Source organism: Hemiscyllium ocellatum, chromosome 12 (genome assembly GCF_020745735.1).
Source record: "Hemiscyllium ocellatum isolate sHemOce1 chromosome 12, sHemOce1.pat.X.cur, whole genome shotgun sequence".
NCBI lineage: Eukaryota > Metazoa > Chordata > Chondrichthyes > Orectolobiformes > Hemiscylliidae > Hemiscyllium > Hemiscyllium ocellatum.
In genome coordinates, this window is record NC_083412.1 from 29,371,917 (window position 1) to 29,389,426 (window position 17,510).

A 17,510-nucleotide genomic window follows, 5' to 3' on the forward strand; every position below is an offset into this window, starting at 1 on the left:
CCTTTACTATCTCCAATTCATCTGTTCTGACAATTCTTCTCACGAATATCTGAAAATATGTTTTATTTCAATTGGTCAAGAATGTCCTGCATTGTCACTGCACAATTTTCAAGTCCTCACTGCTCACAATGACAGATTCATAGAAAACAACAGGCAGCAGATTTAACTCTTTTATGTCATTCCATTGTTTAATTCCAGCATTACTCATCAGTGTTGTAACTCTATGATGCCCTTATCTTTCAACTTAATATCCTTTCTAGTCAGATAATCTCACGTTTCCAAATCTTTACATAATTTAAATGAATTTCTCCTTGGCACTCAATGATGCAATTTTCCAATAACATACCCATTGTTGTTCTGAGGCAGATTAGATAGAATACTTGACCAGCTTTCTCTTTCTCGCAAACCCTCAGAATTTCAAAATAGTTCCACAGGAATAAATTCTGACTTCAAAAGGTCTCAACTTCCTGAGTACCTTGCAGAAACTTGAAATCTTAGCTAATTTTGTTTCTTTAAACATTAATTCTAACTGCTGCACTGTAAAACATTCACTAGAAGCCATCTAATCTACACCATGATTTGGAGGAGCCAGTGTTAGAGTGAAGTGGACAAAGTTAAAAATCACACAACACCAAGTTATAGATAAACAGGTTTAGTTGGAGACACTAGCTTTCAGAGCACTGCTTCTTCATCAGTTGATTGTGAACAACCTGATGAAGAAGCAGTGCATCAAAAGCTAGTGCCTCCAAATAAACCTGTTGGACTATAACCTGGTGCTGTGTCAGTTTTAACTTAATCTACACCAATTTGTTTTCCATTGGGAAAATTTGATTCACAGTTGAATTTACTAATCTCTAATAAAGATTTAAGAAAGATCACAACAATAAAGTTGAACAATTGTCTAGGTTGTTTATCTATTGTTTTTACATTTTCCATGTGGAAGCTCCTTACAGATAATAATTTTTTGCACTAACTTCCTACAGATAACTTCAGCTACCCTGAAATAGGCACCAGAATTTACAAGCTAGCACATTAAAAAAGTGACTTTCTCTGAAAACCTGCAAATGGCTGTACTTATGATGTATCACAAGTACAGTCATCAGGTAAAATTTATTGAAGACAGAAGATATTCATTCTGACGAATAGTATTAGTTTGGATTTAAAAAAATATTTATATAATTCCTGTCAATTGCAAATGTGCAAAGACAATTCATCAGAACTGCAGTTTTGTGGACTTCAAGAGATAAGCACAAATTCTAATTAGTAGGTCTATAATTCAGTGATTCAGATTAGAGAGATTACATTCATTATTAGAAATAGCATATTTCATAAAGGAAACTGGAAATGCTGCAAAAGCGTTTTTCAGATACACTCTACAAATCTGTCACACTTTTACCAGTTATCTCTACTCACGCAAGTTAAAATTAAAATACATGTTATAAAAACCACATCCAAAAAATAGGAAGAGGCAGATCACTAAATATACCAGGAGAGCAGTTCTCAAAAATAGCAAAAAAGATAAACATTTTTATATATATTAGCGACTGCATCACTACCTTACACAAACTGCACGGGTTTTAAATAATTTGTCCAACCGATACCATTAGAAATGGTAATAAAATGGACATAGGTATCTGCAGCATGTCATTTTGCAGTTGTAAAGGGAGCACATTAAGTTTTAAGGAGGTCTAAATCATTGGTGTTAAAACCTGACACTAATTTTCTATACAGAAGTTGAACATTCCAAATGCATAAGTCATGTTTATTGCCATCTACTAATTTATATCTCCTGAAATCTGAAACTTTACAAATGAATAGATACATGAAATGGAAATCTTAACATTTATACAAGATTTTATAAAGTTATCATATTTTTGTGCTATTCACTGAGTCAGGTTGATTAAATTTTGGCACTCAATCATCACCAATTTATTTAATTGATAAATAGTAATTAAGCAGAAACTTTGATACTTCATGGAGCTAATATCATGTTGACATTTACTGTTATGAATCACAGGAGTAGGTACTATGTGAGTGAATTACCAGCAGCTGACCTGAAAAACTATTTCCAATCATATACCAATTTTACTTTCCCAAAGCTATGGATGAGAGGGCAGGAGAGTTTATTGTTTACTGTTAACTTTAAACATTTGCATATATATGTTTGAAGTTAAGATATTTTATAAAATAGGTGCAGAAGGCTAAGCAAGCAAATATTTAGCAACTTTCTATTGTCTAACATTTCTGCTATTTGTCAAAAACAGCTTCAGTACAAACATCTACTGCTGAACTTGAACTTGGTTTTCTAAACCAAAATCAACTCTCTTAAGAGAAAATTCCACATGGAACATCTGCTCCTGGATGGATTTATTTTTAAAGCACAATGGGGACTAAGAATCAAGAGGCATAAATAGACATACAGAGATCACAGTTAACAATTAAGACCATGTCACAATTCAGTAAAATCCTGTTTTTTTTTTTACACGTACTCTGGATTAGTGTACCATTACCTAGTGGCAGTAAACACAGTTCCAATTGCTTGAGCATCAGAATCAGTGTGTTAAAGGGAAGTATAAAATTTTTAGCAAAATGATCAATTGGAGTGTAAAAGTCAAATATTGCTGGAAATCAAACAGGAACAAAAAAACTTCTGGATGAGCTCAGCAGGTTAGGCAACATCTATGGAGATAAACAGATCTAAATAATTAACTTTTGAAAATATTTATTACAGCATGCATGCAAAGCTGAATAGGTTCACATTTATTGTTCATGTCTCATTTTACAGATGGCAGTTAAGAGTCAACCACTTTTCCGTGAGTCTCGAATCATACGGCAGGACAGCCCAAATGTAGTAGATTTCCTTTCCAAAAAGGACATCAATTAACTAGATGGCATTTTATGACAATTGACAGCAGTTACTTGTTTGCCTTTAGGCTAGATTTTTATTCCAGATTTTTAGTGAATTCAAATTTCACCAGCTGCCATGGTGGGATTTGAAAACATGCGCCCAAAACACTAACCTAGGGTTCTGGATTGAGTGTCCAGTGGCATTGCCGTTACGCAACCACTTGCCCCTAACTGAATAACCTGTAAGACTTCAAAATAAATTTATACTGATTAAATTCCTGTTAATTCTATTCATTTTTCAAACTGTTTCACAATGACCTATAATCTAAGATTGTTGACTGTATCACATCTCCATGACACTGGACTCCTTTGGGCTATAAAAATTCCACAACCACCTGATAAAGGAGCAGCACTCTGAAAGCTAGTGTTTCCAAATAAACCTGTTGGACTATAACCTGGTGTTGTGTGATTTTTAACTTTGTCCACCCCATTCCAACACTGGCTTCTCCAAATCATAATGACCAAATCAGCTTACTGATCACATTAAATCTAATATTAAATGCACTATTTACAGACAATAAGAGGAGGACATGCCATACCTCCATGGAGTGATACAAGAATATCCAGGGAATTGCCTGGTTCAAAGCTGCCATTGCTCGGTTTCACTCTGTATTTCTCTGGAGCTGTTGTTCTAACCTTGTTTGGGGAAAGAGGAATAAAAAAGGTAGACGGCTTGAATACCACTATCACTTTATTCTCCATTGATTCCTGGGAAGAGATTTTTCCCAACATGCTACATGTACTATTTTACAGAGAAATAACTGTCTAAAAGCATTAATGCAAAGAAGATCCATTTTATAAAAGGTATTTTTAAGCACTTGACATTAATCGTTATAAACAGCTTCAAATTTTTCAAAAAATGTTTAGAAATAATGTTCTAATACTGTATTGAATTAAATTCATAAAGTGCACCCAGAGCTCAAATACTTCGCACTTACTCAAATTAAATTCTGAAGGTATGAGTAGCAAACTTCTGTCTTTGAGAAGAGAATAATGAATGCCTCTTTGGATAGTCTATTCTGAATGGTATACTGGTTGTTCCCACTCCTCAGATTCAAGAACAAAGTCTAGACTGATATTTCAGCCCAATACAGATTTGAATGTTACAATGTCAGAAATTTCTTAGATAAAAAAGTCATTACTACGAAAGATCCCCCTGCAAATATTTAGCAGGGAATCTCACCAAATCATTATCTGATGTTAAGATAGATTACTTGCTATTATCGAATTGCTTTTAATGGAATATGCAGCAACTAAATTGGCTTCTTTATTTCTTAGAAGCCAAATTTTATAAATGTAGTTATTAAAAATCAGATGATGCTGGAGAAATTCAGATCTGGCAACATCTATGGAGAGAGAAGCAGAGTTAAATGTTCAGGTCCAAAGACTTTAAAAGCAGTTAATCGACTATAAAGCACTTTGGGACATCCAATGGTGAAGAAAGTAGTAATATAAATTTAAGACAGAATATAGGAGGCATGGGTTAGTAAGTTTGTGGATGACACCGAAATTGGTGGTATAGTGTGCATTGAAGAAGATTATCTAAGATAATAAGGAGATTTGATCTGTTGGGTCAATGGGTTGAGTGGCAGATGGAGTTTAATTTGGATAAATGTGTGGTATTGAATTTTGATAAAACAAACAAAGGCAGGACTGATACAATTAATGGTAAAGGCTTGGGTCACGTTGTAAACAGAGAGATCTAGGGTTTCAGGTGCACAATTCTTTGAAGTTTGCATCATGTATAGGTAGGGTGGTTAAGAAGGTGTTTAGCACGCATGTTTTCATCGATCAGACCTTTGAGCATAGGAGTTGGTATGTCATGTTTAAGTTGTACAGGATGTGCCGTTCTGGTTGCCACGTGTTGGAAAGTTGGGTAGAGTAATTGTGTATGGGGAGGCAGGAAGTTAGAATTTGGCATTTGTAAAATTGTAAAATGCTAGGCGTGGGGGGGGGGGGAAGCATTGTGTGGTCTCTTTAAAAGATGGTGTTTTTTCTGTTACAGATTAAAATTAACATCTGTGAGCAATAACTTGAGTTTGTAAGGACACAGAGCCCAAACTGAAATGTTTCTTTAAAAGGCCATACAGTCAGCAGGCCAAGCAGCAGTTTTCACCAAGACAACAGACTTTCGAATTTACCCAATTTGAACAAGGCACTTAGATACCAAATACCTTTTAAATTTAACTCTGATGGTTTTGATAACGTAGGACTAATCCTATTGTCAGAAATACTGATATGTCATCATGAGTATAAAAGATGGGGGTCGTTGGACAAAGATCCCAGAACAAGCTGCCGTCAGTCAGAGCTAACAGTCCTCAGCTCTTGACAGAGAATCGCTAGCTGTCACAGTCATCTATGCATTAGAGAAAGCATCATCTAAATAATAACGGTATTAACAACGGAGAAAGTGTTCCTGACAGAAGAAGCAAGAGAGAAGGCACAGAACATTCTGGGAGACATGTAACCTGACAGTAATGTTGAGAGTCTAAATTTTGTTTTTTTGTATATGAGTGGGACTTTATTTATTAGAACAGCATACCATTAGAATCTTGTTTTATTCAGTAATAGATGGAAGTTATAAGGGATTTATTCAGTTTGTTAATAGTTTAGATAATTTGTTCACTGTTAGAGTTAGATAAATAAATTGTTACTTGTTGATTTTGGAGTGTCAGGGATTTATTTTATTCAACCACTAGAAGGTGCTGAAAAACAGGTTACACCACTTTTCACACTTTTTTTGTTACAGATTATAGGGAGGTGGGTGTTTTGGTTTCAGTTGTTGGGGGGGCGGGGGGGGGGGGGTCAACCTCCCGTTTTATAACACCTGCGAAAAGGATATCATTAAATTGGAGAAGGTTCAGAAAGGATTTACCAGGATGTTGTTGGGAATGGAAGGCTTGAGTTATAAAATTAGGCTGGGACCTTTTTCAATTGGGGCTTGAGGGGTGACCTCAGATTTACAAAATCATGACAAGCGTAGATAAGGTGAATAGTGTGGGGGTCTTTTCCCTAGTGTGGGAGAATTCAAAACTAGGGGAAATATTTTTAAGGTGAGAGGAGAAGATTTTAAAAAGGACATGAGGGGCAACCTTTTTACACATGTGTGGTTTGAACTGGCAGAGGAAGTGGTGGATGCAGGTACAGTTACAACATTTAAAGGAATTTGGATAAGTACATGAATCGGAAAGATTTGGAGGGATATGGGCCAAATGCAAGGAAGTGGCACTAGTTTATTCTGGGGACATGATCAGTATGGACTAACTGGACTGAAGGGTCAGCTTCCATGCTGTATGACTCAATGACTCCATAAGTAATTGTATATGTGAGACCAGATAGTATTCATGCAATCATTTTGGAATAAGTTAGTTTATATGGAAAGACAAACTATTTTGGGAAAAATATGGATTTTTGCCTTCATAATAGCTTCACTTTCACAAAAGTGATAACCAATTACCAAGAGATAGAAGCAGTTCTAGCCATGTGACCAGAGTCAGCTCCACCATTCTAAAATCAAAACATTAACAGCAAAGAATAGTTGAGTTTCTATTTTAACTCCACTCTTCTGTCTCATGACTATTTTCCTTCCACTTCCTTAGTATCCAAAACAAAAAATCTCAGCTTTGAATATACTCAATAACTAGCCATCCTCATCTCTCTTGGGTAGAGAGGTTCAAGGAAATTCTTCTCATCTCAGTGCTATGTAGCCTCCTCCTTATGACCATTCCGACTGGAGAGCCCAATGACTCAACATCTATCTCATCAAAGTCTCTCAGAACTTCTGAAGTTTCATTGGTATCCCTATTCAGTTCTTCTGAACCTTACAGAAATGGGTGTACAATTCTCAATTCTATAACTACACAATTAAAAGCCTTTGTTTTTATTGGTAATTAAACATGATAGCTTCTTTACACAAATAATCAAATCCAACTCTCCAACGATCACTAAGCTAAAGAACTTACCTTAAATGCTACAGGGTTTTTTGTCACGTTGGTAAGCACTATCAAACACTTAGTTTCTCCACTTTCTTTAGAACCAAACTGAATATCTTCAGCAGGACTATTTTTAAAACAAAAACAGATAATACATGTAACTGCTTGGAAAGAGAGATTATGCATCAAAGTTTGTATGACAGAAGAAATTTCTGCAACACGCAAGTTATTCCTCTGTACCCTATATAGAAGACAGAGCTCAGCATATATACCTACCAATATTTTAAATCAAAAAACTAAGATTCAAAACTTGCATAAGACTTTTAAAAGGTTAGACAAGAAACAGTACAATGAATGACTCAACATTTTTCAGATGAATTAAAGCACCTTTACTGTGATGGCAGATTTGAAGACACAAAAGCTAAACTACCTAGTACCAGTACCACCATTTTAACACTTGTGTTGCACTTCATTTGCTACATACAAATGTGGTGAAGCACATAGAGGGTTCCTTCCTCAAAAAAAATAGTGCACAATAAAAGCAACAATAGGGCTGAAGCCACACTCAGTTTAGATTGGAGGTCCAAAGTTGACTTTTCAAGTTTTATTCCCTCAAGTCAGAATTACTGAGCTGATATGCACGTTCTAACAATTTGCAAATACTATAGTACATCTACTTTGAAAGTCATAGTCCTATAACTGCACACATCTCCAATTCCACAAGGTTTAGCTGTGGAATTCAATAATGCCTGAATGCAGACATGGACAATTGCAGTGCACAATTAACTTGCAGCTATAACGACATGCAAACTTCAGACCACATTTTCATATAAAAGAATGTAGCTTATAGCCAAAATTAAATGTGCTGTTAAGTGGCTGCAAGCCAAGCAACAAATTTGACAGACACAAACAGGAACTCAAATTAGTTTGAGTTATTTAAAGTCACTGGTCTCCCAGGATAGGTGCATCTTGGCCTAAGTATGTGCTGAAAGTAACTTTTAAAGAGTGGGCAGAAAAAAATTGAAGAAAATACTTTAGGATTTTCCTGAGTGCAGAGGAAGTAGAGGTTGAGGCAAGCAAGAGAAATATCCACAAGAATCTGTCTAGACAAAATCTTGCACATTTCAATAGTGCCTCTAATAACTTAATGCAAACAACATCAAACTACTACTAGAGGGGATCAGTTAGTATGCACAGTGTAAGTATGATGAATCACCTTATGTGTAGCAACGATCCCCTGAACACTGTTTGTGGTTTTTTCATCGATTTTATCTTTAAATCCAAACGTTCAGTGTCATCAAAAGAAACCTAAGAAATAAAAGAAAATCATAGCCTGCTAGTGACTAAGATCTTACATTATATTATAAGCATCCTATTGAACTTTCATTCGACAATTCATTTAGAGAATGCAAATTTAAAGTGCAAAAAGCAGTAACTGACATTAGATGATACAACGCAAGAAAAAGTAATCAAAGCAAACAGTCAATTCAATGTTTTTACATGTAAACTAAAATACATACTTTGCTAAGGGAAACAACACACTTGTTGCACAATGTAGCACCTCACTTCATTGTCTGACACCACAGCTCTTATATACAAAAAAATGTTACGATATTGTTCAATATGGTTTTGATTTATCAGGTGGTCAAAGTATAGATTTTTGGGTGAATATTATAATCACAACAAACCAGGAATAGAAAACTAATTCTAATAGTAACTAATGAAATGTTATCTCAATTGTTGCTTTTGGTAACAGCAATTCCGAGTAGTCTGTTGGAAAAAGGAATTAAACTTTTTCACAGCTACTCAACAAAAGCTAATTTATGGAGTCAGCTTGCAGAAGTGAAAAATAGATGATTTTGCCATACCACATTTATATTGCTGATCATAACATATCAAGATAATCACAAGACTTGCTTTAATGAATCAGCTAGGAAGACAAACAATCATAAACATAGTAGTTTTTGTTAAATACACTCATGGAATAAGGGAAGACCAGCATTGATCATCCAGCCCTAATTGCCTTTCAGAAGACAGTGGTGAATCGTGTTCTTGAATGCAAATTGAAGGCCTGCTAGATGACTTCAGAGGATTGCCAACATTGTTTGAATCTGGAGTTTATATACAGGTCAGCAAAGGCATTAAATGGCATTAGTAAAACAGCCGAACAACAACAACAATCCGGAAGATTCACAAACAATCCATTGTCAGTTTTAATATTAGAATTACTTAATTGACAATTTGATTTGATTTCCCATCTAGCATTGCTAGGATTTGACACATCTTTGAATCATTATAGTCAAAGAAACGTACAGCACGTAAACAGAACCTTCGGTCCAACTCACTCCTGCCGACCAGATATCCTAATCTGAGTTAGTCCCGTTTGGCAGTACTTGGCCCATTACCTGCTAAAGCCTTCTTTTATTCATCTACCCATCGAGATGCCTTTTAAATGTTGCAATTGTACCAGCCTTTGGCAGCTAATTCCATACACGTACCACCCTCTGTGTGAAAACGTTGCCCCTTAGGTCTCTTTTACATCTTTCCCTTCTCACTCTAAACTTATGCCCTCTGGTTCGAGACTCCCCTACCCCAAGGAAAATGCCTTGTCTATTTATCCTATCCATAACTCTCGTGATTTTATAAACCACTTCACCCTTCAAATTTCCAGGGAAAACAGCCTCAGTTTATTCAGCCTCTCACTATAGTTTAAATCCTCCAACGCTGGTAACATCCTTGTAAACCTTTTCTGAAGGGCTTATGCCTGAAACGTCGATTCTCCTGCTCCTTGGATGCTGCCTGACCTGCTGCACTTTTCCAGCAACACATTTTTCAAACCTTTTCTGAACTCTTTCAAGTTTCACAACATCCTACAGAGTCCAGATCTCTGGATTTCTAACCCAGTAACATACTGTATTGCATAATTCTATTGCAAGAATTGCAAGATGTTTAATAGTCATTAAACTATGGGTCATAAGACTGCAAAAGGAGTAGACTGCTCAATAGGGTTGCGCAAGAGATTCCACACGAGAGCCAATAATTTATTTTTCAACAAATCCCATGTAATATAATGAAAATATCAGTGTTGCATAATGGTCCTCAACACATTAGGAGGGCAAGAGAAGGCCTATTCAGTTATATGTCCCCTAAAGGTCAATATGTTAATGAGTCAAATTAAAAACTTTAATTTGTACCAGAATTCCTTCTAATATGAAAGTGCCATCATTAGAAACAGCCTGAAGTAAATTACAAAATTAATTGTTGCGGTTTGGAGAAGAACATTCACGCACATACAATTGTAACATTCTTCATTATTTTTATGTTCTCTCACATACAAAAGAGTAAAACAGGTTGTTAGTCCCTCAAACCTGTGCTGTAATTTTGTTAGCCGGTCAACATCCCAGTTGTATGCAGCTGACTGTGGTCCAGATACTTCAATGCTGAAATTTCAGAATAATTCAGTCTTGAAAAATTTCAATTGACTGAATATCCACATCTGTATAAGCGAGCAAATTTCAAAGATTTACAAGGACCTTGCCAGGGTTGGAAGATTTGAGCTATAGGGAGAGGCTGAACAGGCTGGGGCTGTTTTCCCTGTAGCATCGGAGGCTGAGGGGTGACCTTATAGAAGTTTACAAAATTATGAGGGGCATGGATAGGATAAATAGGCAAAGTCTTTTCCCTGAGATCAGCGAGTCCAGAACTAGAGGGCACAGGTTTAGGGTGAGGGGGGAAAGATATAAGACAGACCTAAGGGGCAACTTTTTCATGCAGAGGGTGGTACGTGTATGGAATGAGCTGCCAGAGGATGCGGTGGAGGGTGGTACAATTGCAACATTTAAGAGGCATTTGGATGGGTATATGAATAGGAAGGGTTTGGAGGGATATGGCCAGGTGCTGGCAGGTGGGATTAGATTGGGTTGGGATATCTGGTCAGCATGGACAGGTTGGACCGAAGGGTCTGTTTCCATGCTGTACATCTCTATGATTCTACTTGTGGGGAAAGGAAAGGCTTTGTGATCATCATTGTTTAAGACTCTCCAAAAAGGAATAATTACTTTATCGTTCCTGTATGGAGTCTCCTCACCAGTTTGAGAAACATTGATTAGATCACCCCTTAAGGTTTTAAAGTTATGGAAATGTAATGCAAGTTTATGCAACTTGGTCTCTTAATTTAATCTTTAAACTCGTGTTTTCTCTGGGAATGTGCAAAGTACGCATTCTGTGGATGATTAATGTTCCCCAAGATGTGGTGCCCAATATGGAATACAGCACTTCAGCTTAGTCTGAGTCTCTGAACAAACAAGGTAGAACACCTTCTATTCTAGCCCCCTCAATGTAATGACTACTGTTCACTTTTACATCGCTTTTTGAACATGCGCACAAACTTTAATGATGGAGATTTAAATCCCTTCACTCCTCCACATAGTTGGTTTCTCTCCATTAAGAAAAGAGTCTTATTGTTCTTTCTTAGATCTAAATTTGATGACTTCAAACTTTCTCACATTGAACACCATTTGCCATATTTTCATTCACTCAAGTTCCAGTTCCATCCACACAAGTTGGCATGCTTAATTTCCCTGTTGTTTGTCCCAAAACACCCAGTTTTTTTGTTAAGAGGATCACTTTGCACTGTCTGAAGACTGGTCAATCACTGATGGTTTTTATCTACTTTTCTAATCTATGCTATCACGATACATGTGAGCCCTATCACATACATGGATTCGGAGTGTTGCAATTAACAGCCAAATGTCTAAGAATTTTATGAAAAGTGAACAAAAGTTATTATAACACAAGTTCAATGATCACTACTTATTCCAAATTGCCTGATTAAACTAGACAAATTAGTTTAATCTGAACAAATTAGATTAAGTACTACCTTTTTTTGTTTGTGCAAGGGCTCTTCAATACTGTTAACGTCAACAGTTTCCTTGCTATCTCCATCTCCCTTCTCTTTGCCATCCAGTTCATCTTCACCTGGGATTGGACCATTTTCACATATAGGTGTTTGAAAGTCGTCATCTGGCAATGGTGGGTAGCTATATTTAAAAGGATCCTAAAAAGAGGGAGTTAAATCAAGAACAGTTCTACTTGAAGAGTCAAAACATGCTAATATTGTTGAAAAGTCTTGAGCCTTTCGCTATTAAATGGTGGAAATTAAATTGATTTTCTCATTCATTCAGTTATAAATTGTAGTAAAAACCCTAACAGTTTAAATGCTGCAGAGTGTGTGTTTTAATTTTCAAAGTAAAATGTGATTTGAAACAACGGTACTACGTATCAGCAGACTGCTAAACATCAGATATCTTAAGTGGTCATCTATTTTTACTGTAGTCAACACTAGAAATGGAAATATTGGAAAGTAAACACATTTGTCCATAAAGGACAGCAATAGTTAGGAAATCAACTGCAGCCTTGGGAAAACTGAAGGAAGGCAACATCTCAGAAATGATGGCAAAGACTGATAGCAGCAGCTCAGGGATATGACTGGATGCAAGGTCAATCAATACTGCAAGACTAGTCAACACAGCTTGAGAGAACATGACAAGAAAAAAAAGCAGAATCCTGCAAAATCTGAATTAAAATCCCAGAGGAGCTAGAAATACAGCAAAAGATAGATCATTCAGTGACTGACATCATGAAAGGATTCTATCTGAATGTGCAACCCATCTTTCCAAGTGCTGGAGGATCCCTACATTTCATTTTCACACGGTGAAACAGTACTTTTCTTTTGATAGCTTGTATCAATTGTTTTAGCTGGCAAGGAAAAATATACCTTACCTAATTTTTACCAATCTGCTGGCTGCAAGTGCATCCGTTTACGAGTATCAATAAAAATGACAGCCAACAAATGCTGGCCACCTATTGACAATCACATCCTGAGTAAATTTTTAAAAACTCTTAAAACAGTCCCCCAGGTAAAGTCTGATTTTGTCTGTGTCACATTGCTTTCTAAGAAGAGTCAAAGAGGAGCCCAGGGAATTACAGACCAGTTAGCCAACATCTGTGCTGGGAAAAATATTGGAGTCCATAATCAAGGTAACCGAATACTGAAAAATTTCAGATAATCGGGGGAGCCAGCATGGATTTGTGACAAGTACACCATGCCTGACGAATATCACCTAATTTTAAGATTACTAAAGTAGTGGACAAGAGAACGTCTAGGATGTTGTCTATGTGGACTTTATCAAATATTTTCTGAAAATCCCAGCTGTGAAGACATCAATTTTGAACCAAAAAAGGATGGAAAAGGGTACTTTGCAGAATGTATGAATTAAATATAGTGGATCTCTGAAGAGACTTGGGCGTTCACATAAATAGATCATTAAAATGTCACAATCAGGTGCAGAAAATAATCAAGAAAGATAACAGAGTGCTAGCCTTTACATCTAGAGGACTGAAGTTAAAGGATGCATAAGTTATGCTGCAATTATACAAAACCTTGGTTAGACCCCACTTGGAGAACTGACAGCAGATCTGGGCACCACACCTTACCTTTGTAGGGAGCAGCTTTACAAGAATGGCACTGGACTTCAGGGTTAAGTTGTGAGGACAGATTTTACAAAGTAGTCCCCTTTCTCAAGAGTTTAAAACGTTAAGTGGTGATCTGATCGAATTCTTCAAAATATTAAAAGGAAAGCGCAAGGTTTCAGCAAGAATTAATTCCACTGAAGTTGCGGAACAACAACTACACAATCTTACAATTTTTCTCATCCATCCATAGGTATTTTTTTCCATTCTGTACACGTCAGTGCATATAGAAACCGAAAAATACAGGGCAGTACAGGCCCTTTGGCCCTTGATGTTGCGCCGATCCAAGCCCACCTAATCTACACTAGTTCACTATCCTCCATATGCCTACCCAATGCCCGTTTAAATGCCCATAAAGAGGGAGAGCTGAAAATGTGTTGCTGGAAAAGCGCAGGTCAGGCAGCATCCAAAGAGCAGGAGAATCGACGTTTCGGGCAGGAGCCCTTCTTCATGCTCCAAACGTCGATTCTCCTGCTCTTTAGATGCTACCTGACATGTTGCGCTTTTCCAGCAACATATTTTCAGCTCTGATCTCCAGCATCTGCAGTGCTCACTTTCTCCATAAAAAGGGAGAGTCCACCACTGCTACTGGCAGGGCATTCCATGAACTCACGACTCGCTGAGTAAAGAATCTACCCCTAACATCTGTCCTATATCTACCACCCCTTAATTTAAAGCTATGCCCCCTCATAATAGCGGACTCCATACGTGGAAAAAGGTTCTCATTGTCAACCCTATCTATACCCCTAGTCATCTTGTACACCTCTATCAAGTCACCCCTAAACCTTCTTTTCTCCAAAGAAAACAGCCCTAAGTGCCTCGGCCTTTCCTCATACGATCTTCCTACCATACCAGGCAACATCCTGGTAAACCTACTCTGCACCCGTTCCAGTGCCTCCACATCCTTCTTATAGTATGGTGACCAAAACTGCACACAATACTCCAGATGCGGCCACACCAGAGTCTTATACAACTGCAACATGACCTCAGGACTCCGGAACTCAATTCCTCTACCAATAAAAGCCAGTACGCCATATGCCTTCTTCACAGCACTATTTACCTGGGTGACAACTTTCAGAGATGTGTGTACATGGACACCAAGATCCCTCTGTTCATCCATACTACCAAGTATCTGACCATTAGCCCAGTACTCCATCTTCTTGTTACTCTTACCAAAGTGAATCACTTCACACTTACCTAAATTGAACTCCATTTGCCACCTTTCTGCCCAGCTCTGCAGCTTATCTTTATCCCGCTGTAACCTGCCACATCCTTCCTCACTGTCAACAACTCCGCCGACTTTCGTATCATCCCCAAACTTGCTTACCCAACCTTCTTGCCCCTCCTCCAGGTCATTTATAAAAATGACTAACAGCAATGGTCCCAAAACAGATCCCTACGGAACACCGCTAGTAACTGCACTCCAAGATGAACCTTTACCATCAACTACTACCCTCTGTCTTCTTCCAGCCAGCCAATTCCTAATCCAAACCTCTAACGCACCCTCAATGCCATACCTCCGTATTTTTTGCAGTATATGGGGAGTTCATGCGGAAATTAAAATTTTAATTTTTAATGTTATAGACTGACGATTTCCAACTGTTTATCTGTAGCTACAGTCTTAATTGCCTAAAACTTAAGTGATTTTTAAAGTAGAAAAAGTTGGCCTGTGATTTCTATCAATGTGGGTTTGAAAGTTAGGCAAATTGGGGAAGTTTGTGTATTTATTTAAAAATCATTAACTTTTGTGATGAGTTTAGGAATAGCAGGACTCCTAGCGAGTTGTGATAAAGCTTGCAAGCTGGTCTGAGACTGGATTTGAAACAGAGGCAACAGGATTTGAGAGAGATATTATACAATATGTGTAAAGAAAATCACTAATTTCTGTACTGTGTTAACACATGGCAAAGGATTTCCTACAGGTGGCAGAATTGCTGGCAGCCTTAAAAGAAATTTCAAAATCCAGGTTGGCTAACTTGTCAGGCAAACTGACATCATCAGGCAGTGTTAAAAAGGCACTAATAATTGAGGTACAAGCTCAGAATTAGGCGAAATTCAAACGAGGCAGAGTACCTTGAATACCTGAAATATCAGAAACAGGTGATATTATTCCAATTAAGGCAACTTGAATATGACAGAATGAAATAAAAATGGAAAGAACTGTAGTTACTCTAAATCAGACAAAGATAGCAATTGCTGGAAAAACTCGGCAAGTCTGGCAGCATTGTGAACAGAAATTAGTTATCGTTTCGGGTTGACCCGAAACGTTAACTCTTATTTCTCTCCACAGATACTGCCAGACCTGTTGACCTTTTTCCAGCAAGTTCTATCTTTGGCTCTGAAGAAAAAACTGGAGATGGAATTCCAAAGAGAATGAGAAGATGAGGAAAGGGAGATGGGCTATGGAAATGAAATTGAAAAGGACTAGAATTAAAAGAACAAGAGAAAAATAAAATGATGGAACATGAATATACATTTAAAACAGTGTTATTGAAACAGGACACATCAGATGATGCAGGCCCTGGTGGGGAGTTTCAGATACATAATTTGAAGTCCAGTTTTGAAACATTTGAGGCAAAAAATGTGCAGATATTCTTTGTCATTTGAGAAAATGGCTAGACAAACAAAGTGGGCAAGGAAGGATTGAACCTTGCTTCGACAAAGTAAGTTGACAGGCAAATGGACAGGAAATTTATGCTTCACTGTCTCCCAGTTTGTACAGGAAATGGCCTGGGCAAATTCTGTTACATTTGAGATGGTTAAGCAAAATAATTTCGACAGATAAATAAGCAAACTAGAAGGTGAAACCGCAAATTAAGCTCTTAAAATCATTACTCTTAGAGGAATTTAAAAGCTTACTACCTTTTGTAAAACTATTTTGGAAGGTTTACCGCTCCTACATTAGAGGGAAGATTTCCAGTGTTATTCTTACTGTGAAGACAGTTCTAAGGTTAGAAGTTACCAGGCTGGCAAAGAAATAGAACAAAAGTAAACTCTCAAGAACCAAGAATCATTTTGGACTGATAGTATGGAAAATTGCCTATGTATGTACTGCACACAAATAGGAAGGCAAATCCTAGTACTCTCGATGTAAAGGTGGACTTGTCTCTACAACTGTGCAGTGGTCACTCTAACAGATACTATCATGGAAGGATGCATCTGCAGCCAGCAAACTGGTAAGGATGAGGTTGAGGATGTCTTTCCTTCTTGGTGGTTCCCTCACCATTTTCAACAGACTCAATCGAGCAGCTACGTTCTTTAGAACCTGACCAGCTCAATCAGTTGTGCTATTGTCAAGCCACTCTTGGTGGCTGATGTTGAAATTCTCCCACACAGAGTACATTTTGCATCTTGTCACCTCAGTGCTTTCTCCCAAGTGTTGTTCAACATGGAGGAGTACTGAGGGAAGATAGTATGTGGTAATCAGCAGGTAGTTTCCTTGCCCATGTTTAACTTGAAACCACGAGACCTCGGAGAGTTTGGAGTCAATATTGAGAACTGAGGGAACTCACTCCTGACAGTATACCACAGAGCTGCCACCTCTGCCTGATCGGTCCTAACAGTTGATCGGTGATGGTGGCGTCTGAGATATTGTTTGTAAGGGATAATTTCACAAGCATCGCAAGGTTAGGCTGTTGTTCGACTGGTCTGAAAGGCTGCTCTCCCCATTTTACCAATAGACCCCAGATGTTAGTAAGGAGGACTTTGCAGGATCAAAAGGGCTGCTTCTGTTATCTTTTCTGGTGCCTAGGTTGATGCCAGGTGGTCTGTGGGGTTTCATTTTTTTTGTTGAGACTTTGTAGCAATTGATACAACTGAGTGGCTTGCCAGGCCATTTCAGAGGGAAACTGAAAGTGAATAACCTTATTGTGGCTCTGCAGGCCAGACCAGGTGAGGATGGCAGATTTCCTTCCCTGAAGGACATCTTTAACTGACATATTGAAGTGGTGGACTCTATTTGCTCTTTACAAGAATACAACTTACAATTCCTCCCATGTGCGCCGGCAAGTATTCTGTATTTATATATTCCTGTACATCAGCCTTGTGGGTAAATTTCAGCATATTCACAGCCTCGGGTCCCAGCCATGATTTTATAATCTTCCAGGCAGCTGCAGAACAAAACAAAATCCAACAATCACA

General features: G+C 37.7%; 1 protein-coding gene across 3 annotated transcripts in view; it reads right to left on the minus strand.

Moving 5' to 3' along the window:
* Positions 1-17,510, minus strand: part of mospd2 (motile sperm domain containing 2) — an 88,232-nt gene that overhangs the window by 27,428 nt on the left and 43,294 nt on the right. For all 3 annotated transcript variants that reach the window (XM_060833467.1, XM_060833465.1, XM_060833466.1), the window contains exons 8-12: positions 17,355-17,479; positions 11,719-11,895; positions 8,056-8,147; positions 6,870-6,966; positions 3,447-3,543 (exon numbers count right to left, since the gene is read on the minus strand). In XM_060833467.1, coding sequence (XP_060689450.1) covers positions 3,447-3,543; positions 6,870-6,966; positions 8,056-8,147; positions 11,719-11,895; positions 17,355-17,479 — 588 coding nt within the window. The remainder of the gene's footprint in view (positions 1-3,446; positions 3,544-6,869; positions 6,967-8,055; positions 8,148-11,718; positions 11,896-17,354; positions 17,480-17,510) is intronic.